The sequence below is a fragment of the Macaca nemestrina genome, chromosome 7 (genome assembly GCF_043159975.1).
Source record: "Macaca nemestrina isolate mMacNem1 chromosome 7, mMacNem.hap1, whole genome shotgun sequence".
Lineage (NCBI taxonomy): Eukaryota > Metazoa > Chordata > Mammalia > Primates > Cercopithecidae > Macaca > Macaca nemestrina.
Genome location: NC_092131.1, coordinates 176,257,750 through 176,271,877, shown reverse-complemented (window position 1 = coordinate 176,271,877; position 14,128 = coordinate 176,257,750). Strand labels below are relative to the sequence as shown.

The window sequence follows — 14,128 nt, the reverse complement described above, 5'->3', positions numbered from 1 at the left end:
ACTTAAGACATTCGCATATTCACTTAGTATCTCCCCAGACTAGTGGTACCATGTAAGCGTTGACCTTCACTTGCCTGTGCATACCGTCTGTTCCTGAGTTGTTTCTATACCCAAGAGTTCATCTTTGGTTGTAATTCATGCATTATGGTTACAAGCCTTGTGATATTTTACAAGTTGACCAATTAGTATTTGAATTTCATGAGGTGGTAGAGAGTCATAATTCTTGGCAAGGAATCAGAGCTGCAGACTCAACATCATTCTTATTAAAGAGCAAGATTTCATTCTTCCTGTGGCACGTCCTTTCTCATTCCTCTAAAACGACAGTATTTTACTTAACTAGAAGCTGGAAGAAAATTAGAGAATGAGATATCAACTGTGTGCCAATCTGGTGACATATTTTAGGAAAAAACAAAAAATCTCTCTGTGCTATATTCTGAATGAGATGTTTTTAGTCTTTGAATGTTTGCACCTGTCAAGGTTATAGAGCAGGAAGAAAAACTTCATTGAAATCAATGGTTCTAATTATAGTAGAGATGAGATGAACCCTTCAAAATAAAGAGTATTCATGAAATGATTTAAAAATTGCAAGTCATCTGTCATTCTATGAAGGGCATTTCAGCCTTGTATTTCACCCACAATCGCTTCTTTCTACTTTAAGACTTAAATTCTAGATAATAGAAAAAGACTTTCTCTTTTGGAAATATTTGTTTATTTGGCTCCTAAGATTTAACAGATTTTTAATAACCCTTTAGTTCTTTCAGAAAAAAAAATCCATGAGTAATTTTGGTGGAAATTTTCTACATACTGGTTCATGCTTAAATGAAAACCATACAAATGTAAAACCATAAATAAAGCAGCCAGACTATTTCAAGCTAAGATCTTATTAATTCAATATATATTCAGGTTCCTTTTCACACTAGAATGAGAGGTACCTGCACTGTTATTTCCATTACAACTGTTCACCCACTCTGAAATAAGAATACTGTAAAATTGTATTGGTTCTCGAATTCTTTCTCACATGCACTGTATCCTGAGACAGCTACCAGTTAGTCATACATGTCCAAAGCCCCCAAGAGCACTGTAGTTTTGTAAATTATTAACAACATAGGTGGGGAGGTGGGTTTGACTTCCCTCAGGCTAAGTTTTCTTCACTAGAGTTCAAGGGCACAGCCTTAGAGACCCACCTTCGTGAGATCGTTTCCCAGACACAACACTGGCCACAGGGCTGGGGAAGACAGGACATGGATTCATACAGATTTGTATCTCAATCTTGAAAACTCAACTCAGCATTCATTTGACCGGATGTCTTGTGTCGTCTTCACTCTACCTGTGCAGTTCCTGAAGTCCCCACCTACATGTGACCCATTCCCCTTCCATTGTCCTGTCCTCTCTACCTAGGATGCTTTTCTTCTTGGTCCACATTTCCCTCCAAGATCTAAGCCAGATGTTTTCCTCCATGACATTTTCCTTGATTGCTTTTTTTGTTTGTTTGTTTTTTGAGACGGAGTCTCGCTCTGTCCCCCAGGCTGGAGTGCAGTGGCACGATCTCAGCTCACTGCAACCTCTGCCTCCCAGGTTTAAGCGATTCTCCTGCTTCAGCCTCCCAAGTAGCTGGGATTACAGCCACCATGCCCGGCTAAGTTTTATATATATATTTTTAGTAGAGACAGGGTTTCACTGTGTTGGCTAGGATGGTCTTGATCTCCCGACCTTGTAATCCGCCCCCCTCAGCCTCCCAAAGTGCTGGGATTACAGGTGTGAGCCACTGCGCCCGGCCAACATTTTCCTTGATTTTTTTGGCCTCCCATGTATCTGCATCCTGCCCCCATCACTCCCTGCTCTAAGCAGTTGGTTTTGTTTCTCTTCTGCCAACTTACAGGGCACATGCTTTATGCTTGTGAAAATGGCAGATCACTCACATCCCATGTGCCCAGCAAGCCTTGCCTGCTAGACAGCATGTGACTCACTGCACCTTCCAAAATATGCACACCCATGACACGGACGTGGTACACCTGCTCTTGTAACATGTGTCCATGAATGAGCGCTAGTTGTCATGGATTTGGTCGCACTGGAGGGGTATTTTTTCCACTTTCCTAGTGGGAAGAGAGGACAAGGCTTATAAATGTCATCTTTATAAAGCCGGGTAAAACTGAGTCATTAGAATCGTCAAAGTTCATCTGACTAAACAGGTTGCAAAATACTCCCCTTTCTTCCTTTAAGAAAAGACATTGCTCTCCTTGGTATTTCACTCCACAAATTTGTTAATTCTGGTCTACTAGATTTTGATAAAAGGAGCTTTTTATATGTTATTTATAACTAGGAAAGAGATGGTATTTAAAAGTGTGTTTAGGCCAGGTGCGGTGGCTCAAGCCTGTAATCTCAGCACTTTGGGAGGCAGAGGCACAAGGATTCCTTACGCCTGGGAATTCCAGATCAGCCTGGGCAACAAAGAAAGACCTTGTTTCTACAAAAAAAAAAAAAAGAAAAATAAAAAAAATAGCCAGGTGTGGCGAGTTCCTGTGGTCCCAGCTACTCGGGAGGCTAAGGCAAGAGGATCACTTGAGCCCAGGAATCTGGGGCTGCAGGGAGCTATGGTCCCAACACTGGACTCAAGCCCAGGCAACAGAGCAAGACCCTGTCTCTGAAAAGTAATAATTATCAATGTGTTTAAAAGGCAAACTGCAGTATTTTTTCAAATGCACTTGTTGATTATTTAAGATCTCATCAGCTAGACCCTTTGAGGGTGAGGACCTTCTTGTGTTCACTTTGTGCTCCTAAGGACAGAGCAAGATGGTGACACGGAGCAGCCGTGTGGTAATGTTTTAACGAATGGTCTTGAACAATCCCGGCCCCTTCGTGGAAGTGCATTCTCCAGTGAGGCGTCCCACGTCCTGAAGTGGACGACTGGGCTCTTCATCTCACAGTTTTGTTATTTAAAACATTGCATAGTCTGTAGAGACCATTTTTCTAAAGCTAAGTAATGCTTTCTGGTTTTTTCCATCTTCAGGAAAATGATTTCACTTTTCTGATACTGTAATTCCCAAACCACTTAGTATTATTGAAAAGAACAAATTCTGCATTACTATGCAGTGGCTCACGCCTGTAATCCCAGCACTTTAGGAGGCCATGACATGTGGATCTCAAGGTCAGGAGATCGAGACCATCCTGGCTAACCCAGTGAAACCCCGTCTCTACCAAAAATACAAAAAATTAGCCTGGTGTGGTGGCGGCAACTGTAGTCCCAGCTACTCGGGAGGCTGAGGCAGGAGAATGGCGTGAACCCGGGAGGCGGAGCTTGCAGTGAGCTGAGATCGCGCCACCGCACTCCAGCCTGGGCGACAGAGCGAGACTCCGTCTCAAAACAAAACAAAACAAAATACTACAAGCATCTTCCACCTTTGATTATCTTCTGACTCAACATCAGATAAATTTTAAACACATAAGCTTACCATTTAAGTAGAACTGTTTAAAATGCTGGACATTCTAATAAAATCAAATTGAGCTTGTTTGATAAATGACCTCAATTTATCAAATTCCTTTACATGGTAACCTAATATACTTTCTAATTCATGATTCAAAATCAGACGTATTTGGTGGGGTACCAAGCGTATTCGTTGCAGTAAATGGAATGAATGGAACACCCCAAATGAACAGGAACACACTGGCCGACCCCCCTCCAAGGCCCTCCCCACAACAAGATTCCCAGTGTGAGCCAGGCAGCTCATTCTCCCCACCACGTCTTTCCTTTGTGGCACAAGGTACCATAGAAGGTGCTGGAAGGAGATAGAGACCAGAGGACAAGCTTCTGTCCTGGACAATCTTGCTGTGAATCGTTCTTCCTGCAAAGACCAGCTGGGCTGCCCAGGGAAGCCCTCCTCCCTGCAGCATCCAGGGCAGGTTCAGGTTACCCCTTCTCAGGGATAGTGAATGGCTACTCTTGCCCCAGGAGGATGTGGCCCTAGCACTCCCACAGCTAGCCCTAGGTGGCCTGCACAGGGGACATGCTACTGCCATGGGCACCTGTTTCAGCCACACCTGAATTTAACTGTTGGGCTTCTCCTGCCATATTCTCTTGGTACAATGAGAAACTCTGTCTCCCAAACCAAGGAATGCTTCCCTTGTCTTAAAGACGTGCAGACATACTTTGTCATTTAAAGAGTTTTCCTGCTAATCATCCCATGGAAAGAAAACAGAAAGGACAGATATGTAACAGAAGGCCAGGTGCGGTGGTGCACACCTGTAATCCCAGCACTTTGGGAGGCTGAGGCAAGAGGATCACCTGAGATTGGGAGTTTGAGACCAGCCTGACCAACATGGAGAAACCCCATCTCTACTAAAAATACAAAATTAGCTGGGCATGGTGGCACACGCCTGTAATCCCAGCTACTCGGGAGGCTGAGGCAGGAGAATCGCTTGAACCCAGGAGGAAGAGGTTGCGGTGAGCTGAGATCACGCCATTGCACTCCAGTCTGGGCAACAAGAGTGAAACTCCACCTCAAAAAAAAAAAAAAAAAAAGAAAAAGTCAAAATTTTACCAAGGTCTAACATTCCAAGTGCTTTTGAGATACAAGCTCCATTAGAATTTTCCTTCTGCTGGATAAAAAAATATAAGAAAATGCCCTCCTCACCTCCCACATCATGTGTCTCCATGAAGGGCCTTCCAGCACGGGTGGTGTGATCTCGGTCCATTCCCATCTCCAAGCGCTCTCAGCCTGGCCGTCCTCCATTCTAAGGAGACCACTCCATCCAGTGGTGGACAGATGAGGTCACTCTCTGACCGCTTCTAAACCAATGCTGGCCGTAAACGACAGGGAAGACCCGCAGTGACACTGTTCATCCTAGCACTATAGGATGTAGCACTGGTTTAGAAGCACTGGCCCCACCCGGACTCATGGCACACTTGCTGCCGTGTGAACGCTCCTGCTAGGAGCTCACAGGGAACAGGAGTGCATGGGCCGGAATGGGATTGGGGTGCTGAGTGACTCTCCACTCCTTCCCCAGCCCCTGAGCTACAGAGATTCAGCACTGGGCAGGCGGAGGCCCAGCGTTGCTGCTGTGGGCATGCCGTGTGTGGCTCAAGGCTTAGGGAAAACCCCAAGATGGGTTGCAGTCGCCAGGGGAGCAGTTATTCATGGGCTTCGGGCATTTCCATTCCAGACCGCCCTAAAGGAAACAGAGACCATTGCAGGGCGCTCTCCCTGCGGCCCCGCTCTGCACGCTCTCTTCTCAAATTCAATTTCTTATAGCTTGAGTTGCACTTCAGCAATCTATGACTTTCTACCTAGAAATTACTCTTCCTGTTCCCTAAAGAGTTAAATAGAAATCCTTTCACCTGACATACAGAAAACAAAAACCTCACTGGCCTGAATCTACTCTGTGTTTCCACCCAGCACGAGGTGTACTTTTCTCTTGTGATAAGAGGATACGAGAGTGATCATGGCGGTGACGATCGTGACCTCATCTGTCTCAGGCTTAGTATGTGCTGGGAACACTGTTTGCCTTTCTCAAAATATTTCAGGTACTCTTCAAGCTTCACTTGTGATGTTTTTGCTGCATTTTGTCTGAAAAATTTCTACTCATTCTTTGAGGCACAATGCAAATGTACCTTCCCTCTCACCTCCTATAGTAGTGTTGATTACCATTGTAACAGAGTACCACAAATGTAGTAGCTTTAAATGACACCTGGTTTTATCTCATGATTCTGTTAGGCCAGACGTGCAGGTACAGTGAGACTCAGCTGGGTCCTACCCTTAGGGTGTCAGGAGGCTGACATTAAGGTACTGGCAGTCTGTGTTCCTTTCCTTTCTGCAGGCTCTGGGGTTAACTGTGCTTCCAGGATCGCTCAGGTGCTTGGTCAAGTACAACTCCCTGTGGTTGTGAATTGAGGTCCCCATTGCCTTGGCTGGATCTTACGGTTGTTCTGTTTTTAGTTATTTGAGAAACCTCCCTACTGGTTTCCATAATGGCTGTATGAATTTATATTCCCACCAACAGTGTCTAAGAGATCCTGTTTCTTGGCTGTCTTGCCAGCACCTGTTATTTTTGTCTTTTTGATAGTAGCCATTCTCACTGGGGTGAGATGATATCTCATGTGGCTTTGATTTGCATTTTCCTGACTAGTGATGTTGAGTATTTCTTTCATGTGCCTGTTTGCCATTTGTATGTCTTCCTTTGAGACATGTGTATTCAGATCCTTTGTCCATTTTCTAATGGGATTATTTGATTTTGGGCTGTCAGCTGGGGCCATCTTTGCTCCTATCAGCTGCCTTGTTCCTTCTTATGTTTTCCCTGCAGCCTTTCCATCGAGGGTGACTCAAGTCCTCAGGCTTTGAGTTCCTCTGCTTTTATCTCTCTGACTTTTTCTCCTGCTTCCTGTTGGAGAAAGTTCTCTACTTTTGAAGGTGTGATGGGATTGGGCCCACCTGGACAATCCCGGGTCATCTTCCTATCTTGGGGTATGTGCCCTTAATGACAAGCACAAAGTCACTTTTGCATAGGGTAACATACTCACGGAATCTGGTGAGGATTGTGAGCTTGGTGCCGAGCGATGAATGGGCTCACTGCCTGATGTGCTGGAAGACAATACGATGGCACCGAATTTTGAGAAAATAAAAGTTTTATTGCGAGTCAGCTGGCAAGGAGATAGGAGGAAATGCTCAAATCTGTTTCGTGGAACTGAGGTTTGGGGCAGGTTTTATAGGCATAGGGTAATGAGGCATGTTCTGATTGGCTCTTGCAATGAGGTGATGCTGGGAGGTGTGGTCTGGCTGCATCGTGCCATGGGGTGACACAAGGGCTCAATCTGATTGGATGCTGGATCCTGCCATGTGGTGTTTGCTGAGCAGTTAGGCTCCACCTATGGTTGTGTGCTTGGTCCATCTGGGCATGCTCAGGTTACATGACCTTCAACCTGGGGGTTCATGGCAACTGAAAATAACTCACCATTTTATTACACAAGGTTGAACCAGACTGGGTTGATCCTAGGGTTCCAACCTCCCTGCGGGACATTACCCCGATGACCACCTCACTTTCCCCAAGCATAATGAAGTAACCTAGAATGGTGTTACCAAACCTGTAGATATCTGAGAGTCCTCTTTGGTGCCTTTCCACCAAAGTCTGAGTGGTCCTTGGATGTGCAGCCCTTCCTGTGTCCCAGCCCCCTTGAAGTCTGAGGTCATCCCACCAGTGGTCCTATCCCCACTTGGAACTTCACACAGGCCCAGCGCCTTCTCGAGCAGGACTCCTCTCACCACCTCACCTCCTGCTCATCTAGCTGGATGCCACTGATGACATTGCAGAAGGCGGGAAGACACAAATTAATACAGCAATAAATTATTCCTACACAAAATAACTGTGTTTTGTGAAAGAGTTATGGAGGAAGCCACAGACACTTAATCTAGTACTGGAACACGGGGTAGGCTTTCCACAGCCGAAAACAGGACAGAGAAAATGGCCCTCCAGACAAAGAAAGAGAAGAGAAATAGAGAAGTGTGGGGCTTGCTGGAGTGAAAGCCCAGGGGACCGTGGAATGGCCCTTGACGCTGTAGCAGAGATGGGAACTGCTCAGAAAGCAGATGCTAATAGTTCATTTCAGAAAGGACTCCACTGGGGCCGCCAGCCCCAGGATGTTCTGTGAAAGGCTCAAAGTTCCAGGGCAGACCAACCCACAAACAGAGTGGACCTTTGGCATCATCATGAAACATCTGAAGCTACATTTGGCACAGAATAAAACGCTATCATTGTAAAGTCTGGCTCCATTGTGGGAAGGGAATTTCGTCTATTTTATATGTAGCCCTTCAAAAGGAAGTCTCCTGCCAGGACCAGTATTGGGCAAGGGGCGCCTGCTTGAGTTGGGGTTGGGGATGTGTGTATCTACTCCACGGAAGTCATCAGGCATGCCTTTCGATCCCAGGACTATTCATGTGTTTCTCTCTAGTAATTTGGGGGTGTTAGATCATCAGAAAAGGGAACGAGATGATTTCCAAAGACAAATGGGAGAATATAGATTTTATTCAAAGCATCGTTGTGAAAATGGTTAGAGCACCTAAGTTAACAGCTTGAAAGTCATTTGTACTTTAAGTTTTTCAGTAAGGATTTGTATCCGTAATGTGAAATTGCAATTTGAAAAAGCCGCTCCCCTTCTTGCATCTAATCTCTTACACAAGCATTTTTAGATCAAGGAAATAAAAATCTCTCAACTGCAATTAACCTCCAAAATGACATTTTCCAATAAAACGGAGTGCTGGGTTTGACAGATGTACAGTTTCTCGTAAAACACGTAAGGTGATGGCGTGACATCATTCTGTCTGGGATCTGCATAGGGAAATCGGATTCATTGGCCTGCTGGCTGTCTAACCATGTGCATTTTCCTTCCAATTAGGTGGATGCTCATGGAAACATTCTGTTGACATCGCTGGAAGTTCACAACGAAATGAATGAGGTCGCAGGTGGTGTTGGCGATACCAGGAATTCAGCAATATCCTTTGACAACTCAGGAATCCAGTACAGGAAACAGAGCATGCCTCGAGAAGGGCATGGGCGATTCCTGGGGGACAGAAGCCTCCCGCACAAGAAGACCCATCTACGGAGGAGGTCTTCGCAGCTCAAAATTAAAATACCTGATCTAACCGATGTGAATGCCATAGACAGATGGTCCAGGATCGTGTTTCCATTCACTTTTTCTCTTTTCAACTTAGTTTACTGGCTGTACTATGTTAACTGAGTGACTGTACTTGATTTTTCAAAGACTTCATTTAACACTGAGTGAAATATTACTCTGCCTGTCAAGTTTTTATACCTGTACACACACAGACACACACACAAGCAGACACACACATATATACATACGCAATTGTATATATATGTGAACTTTCTCAGCATATATATAAAATACACGTGTATATGAGGATGTATGTGTATATGTTTATACACACAGGAGTCAGTGCCCATGTGTATGGAAGACAAATACACATACATATATACATTTTGCAGCTATGGACAATTTACCACAGGATGCATATTAAAGAAAGTCATAGTTTTTTTCTTTTTTAATTGAAAGGGACAAGTATCTAAATATTATGCCTTGAGAATGAGGGCGTGAAACACAATATCATCCCCAAATGTGTCTTTTATTACCATAAGTTAGATGTTTTAGTTTAAAAATCAGAAAGACATTCTTAGTTAATCTTTGAAAACTCATACAGTGGTATTGCTAGTTTAAACTGAGTCACTCACTTCATATCCTCTCGTTCAGTTTAGTAAGCGAAGGCTTCTTGGCTTTTCTGGTGATGAGGTTTGTTTTCATCGGGCATACGTTTTCTGTAATGGTTTAGTGGCTGGGGTGAGCCACTGGCAGTGTGCTTACCTGTTGTCTTAAACATAGATAGATCCCACGTTGATGTCTGAACGACCGTCTTTTGAAAACCCATCGGGAGTGAATGGCATCTCATTGTAAGTACTCTAATATACAGTGTGTAGTTTGTTTCTGTTGTTCACTTGGAGTGGATCCAGCTTCACTGTCATGTGCGAACACAGTGGCACGTTTTGCCAATGACATTTCAATCACTGAAAATGTGCTCTACATCTCGTATGGATTTCTAGGCCTGATATCCAAAAGAAAGCATAGACGTCTCAGGTTATTCGTTACTCTAAGGTAAAACCATCTAGGATGATTTTCCCCCTTGCAGTTATGTTATCAATCATTCTTATAACATTGTATGTTAATAGAAAATATATTTGCATAATATGCATATATATGTATATTTACCAAGATTCTGTTTCTTAACGCTTGCTATCATGGCAGCATGCGATGTCATATTTTCCTTTATGTGATGTAACTACTTTCTGTTATCTAGAAATTAAGATTGAAGCTAAAACACTTCTGTTCAATTTCGGAAACTAAGAAACATCCTCATGCCTTTATTTCTGTATCTGACATACTTCATAAGCACATCCAACTACTCCTAGACTGACTAGGATTCTGCAGGAACATGACCCCTACACACCACGCGTCACCCAACAACCCATGACCGTTCTCTGAGGCAAAGGAGGGCAACCTGACGGCAAACACAGTCACTGTTGCTTCCTTCTGATCCACAGCCTCATCAGTATTTGGACTTTTTAAAGCTCGTAGAAACAAGACAAGGTGCACCGGTTTCATAGACGCAACCTTAACTTACTATTTAGATGAGATCTTTCTAAAGAAAAAAAAAAAGAGATGATATATTTTTTTGTAAACAATATTTCTATCACAGGCATCCATAAACTGAAATGACTACAGTTGTGCAAACAGGTGTCACAGTGAAGTTGAGCATTTGGAGAAAAAATAAAAAGCAAAATTTGCAGGAAGAACTGCTAAATTAATACTTTATCCCAAAATGCCACGTATGCCTCGCCCTCTCTGTTCTATCCAAAACCAAGGACCAGAGTCTAGCCCAGTGCTCCAATGGCTGGCCCCAGTTGTCTCGACATAGGTAGGGGCACCACCTTCCCTGAGGATGCGTGTGGTGTGGACTATCCCCATGAGCTGACCACTACTTGATTTTTCTTTGGTGGCTGTAACAACCTTTAATTTGTGGGCATCTGCAACAGTTCAAAACCCACCATCAGACGAACCATAATCCACAAAATCTCACGCTAGAGGCATTTACCTCCTTTAAGGCCCTTTTCCCTCCTTCATTCCTATCTTTTTCCTCCTAATCACTGCTCTCTGGTTTTATTTTCATCTGGAGACTAGCCAGGGATTCCTTTGGCTTTGGCTTTTCTCTGACAGTTTTTTCCATCGGTAACAATGGGGGATCCTAAAAGTTAAACAGATTGGGAAAAACCTTGTAAGTGGCCTTATCATTATTATCATGTTAAAGAAAAAAATACATTTGCAAAGACCTTATCCCTTTCAATACTTCAGGTATATCTTTTTCCGTATCCAGTAATTAAAGGTGTGAGGTCCACATGCGGAAGAGGGACCCCAAAATGTACATGGATGTGGACAAAAACAGTCGATGGTCTATTTAAGTGTATAATGTATACTGTTCAGAACTGTGACATTAATTCTTTCTGGGAGAAAAGTGATTTACAACTTTTTTGATGCATAGTTGAGGTACCCAAATATCACAGGCAGAGACCCCATGAGGCTCCAAGGAGCTGCAGTCTCCTTCCCGAGGTTTTCTGGATATAAATTTGCATGGTATAGTCATAATAGCTTTTGAGCTTTTTATATGCATTTGGCACCAAGACTGGGATCCACAACTTTGTAGACACCGCGATGAAGTTAACATATTAGCTATACTATAAATAGTGTTTGTAACTACACACACACACAAACACACACACACACAAATACATACATATATTCTGTAAAAACAAAAAGAGAAAACTTTTTAAGATCCTTGGGTATGTGTTTGCTTTACTCCATTTCAGAAGAAAATTACTTTTCTTCTAACAAAATTATTTTATAGCTTCTCCATTTTTAAAACTTGTGAGAACATTGAGAAGAGAACTCTGTGTTAACAGAAGAGAGTTGAATTGGAGTCTCTGTTGTGTACAAATGACCTCTCATTACTCCACAGTAGTTATTTGAGCCAGTGACTGAGCCGCGTTGAGGAATCCTGAACCCGGACCTCTGACGTTGTTGGGAGGTGGCTGCTCCCCACACCCAGACCTCTTGCGTAAGGAGAGAAACATTATCATTGGGGATATAATGAGATTTCTTTCTTAACAACTGAAAGTAATAAAAAGTTAATTTTCTAAGTAGTCCTGTCTTTCCAAAATGCGCCACAGGGGCTCAAGATCTACAGAAGAATCTTGTTATGACAGTTTGTTATTACCCATATTCAGATATCCTTGAGATCATGGAAGAGCCCTGCTACATAACTCCCTACAGAGAAAGACTGATAGACTTGAGTGCTCCTTAAAACAAGTGTTACTCCTGTTCACCAACCCCGGGACTGTGGAGGGGTTCCACTGTCTATACCATGCGACATCCATTTCCCCCTGAATCTCAAACGAACTAGAAGGTATGTCATGAGAATATTTCCATTAGGTGTGGAAGCTACCTGTACATCTGCAATATCTTGTGTTTTTAACGCCAGCACCCAGAACTTTGACATGTTCGGTCACTCCCTCAAAGGCACGTCTCTCTCGTCCAAACACAGCACTGACATTTTCACCAAGGGGATCATCTCAAAGGTGACGCCGAACAAGTCTGGGGCTGGTTTTAAGGGGACAGGCACATTGCAGTTGTAGGTGTTCGTTTTCAGCATCTAGTAGATAATCCATTGGTGTTTGTCCCACCGTGGTGTGTTCTAACAAGAATGTGTCCGACTTTGAATCTCCTGGCTTGAAAGTATAAACCATCACTTAATTCTTATTTTAACTCTCCACCTGAAAACCAGTTCATATTTCTGGCCATTTTATGTAAGCAAAACCGAACACTTGGTGAAATATTTTGTTACTCTTGGAATTGATTCTGGCTCTCAGTGTGAGCCATTAGAGTAACATCGAATCTTGGGGTAAAGAGCTGCCCAGGTGAATTAAATTTTTCCAGGACACTAGCTAGTGTGCCTTGGATTGATTACCTCTTCTACTGCATTGAAAGGTGCCATGTTTTGCTGAAATACTAAATTCCCAACACCTGGGTAAACAATGACCTCCCAGAGAGTGGCTCCCGTGTGCCTCTCCCTAGGACCAACCCCGTGAACATGTTTTGTCACACTTGTCTCATGTTTCTACTTCACAAGTCAGTTGAGTGTGTTTAAGGTAAGTACAGGATTATTCTAGTAGGAATAGGCGATTGCTGTCATAATCAATTCTCATGTTGATTTCATTTTATTGTAAAGATAAATTTAAACCCAGTTTTGCTTAAGCACATTGATGTAATTTTTTGGTATTATTTGACATGAAAAAAACAGCAAAATTGAGTGATAGATACAATATGAAACTTGTTGATGAATGAATTCAAATTTATTAAAAAAGGACTAACTGACTTAAATGTGAAGGCTGATTTTTTTTTTCTTCCTTGGCTATCTTGTGAAGACGGTGTGGTTATTTTAATTCTAGTCATTCTTAGTAGCACATGCCCATTTGGGTTATGCTGAAAGTAAAAAGAAATAAACCTGAAATTGACTGCGTGTGAGATCAATTGAACTATGACTTTAAAAAATGAAAATCACTGTTTACCCTGAACTTCAAAGGACAGCTAGACACACAGAGCTCTAACTTGTCCCTGTCTTCATGTAGGTATTTTAAGCAAGAAATATTTTTACATTAAAGGTCAGGGAGCCAACCTACCTATAAGCTCTGGCCAAGGTGGTATTAATCCTTATCTTGAGTTCTTTAGTATGATAAGGCAGTTTCTTTGTTTTTTTTTCCTCCAGTGAGAAAGTACCAAGCAATGTCTCAGAACTAGTTAATTAATTAATTCAGATCCTTGGACAGTTTTAGATAGAATTATTATTGAGAAATTATATCTAGGCCCCCAGAGAAGCTGTTGGTTCACCTGCAGACACCTTAAAAGGAATGTTCCCCATGGTGGTTTAAGTCTCACAAAATGCCCTCAGATTTACCTCCAAATTTCCTTACTCTCAAGCAATATAATGCAGATTCTTTAGGAATTCTTTACAGGTCCTATTTTCATTCTTTTTTTTCCATTGTTTGGATAAGTTTTTTACATTTCTGGTCTACTTGGGGACCGCAACTTGGACATATGCCACACTAATTCTTCTAAGGCTGGCACATCATGAATGGGGACAGTTCTTACCCATTTCACTAGGTTAAAACCTTATCCATCCCAGGTGACAATCTTAAATTGCCATAACCACAGAAGAAAGGATTTTCAAAGGACTGGATTTCTTAAAGCTTTTTCTTTAAAGAGTATTCTGTTTTTAATTGGTGGAGGAAGCCTCCCTGCATGTGGGGTCCAGTGATACCCAGACCATCTCTGCACGGTCTCCTCCCTCCTGTCTCATAGCTGCCCTGCCCACACCCACGTGTGACACCTTCTTACAATTCCTGCTCTAACTTCCTTTTTACCAGCTTCTAAAGGATAGGGATTATCAACCCTACTATGAATAAGAACATTATTCTTCAAAGAAGACAGACACTTTGGAACCTGTGATACCACTTTTAAGGT

The 14,128-nt window shown here is 42.8% G+C and overlaps 1 protein-coding gene across 3 annotated transcripts in view; it reads left to right on the top strand.

The window, feature by feature from the left end:
• LOC105497451 (gamma-aminobutyric acid type A receptor subunit beta3) overlaps positions 1–12,994 on the top strand; it is a 224,937-nt gene extending 211,943 nt beyond the window's left edge. For all 3 annotated transcript variants that reach the window (XM_071067295.1, XM_011768548.2, XM_071067296.1), the window contains one exon: positions 8,381–12,994. In XM_071067295.1, the coding sequence (XP_070923396.1) occupies positions 8,381–8,722 (342 nt within the window). In that variant the 3' untranslated portion in view covers positions 8,723–12,994. The remainder of the gene's footprint in view (positions 1–8,380) is intronic.
• Positions 12,995–14,128: the final 1,134 nt, after the last annotated feature.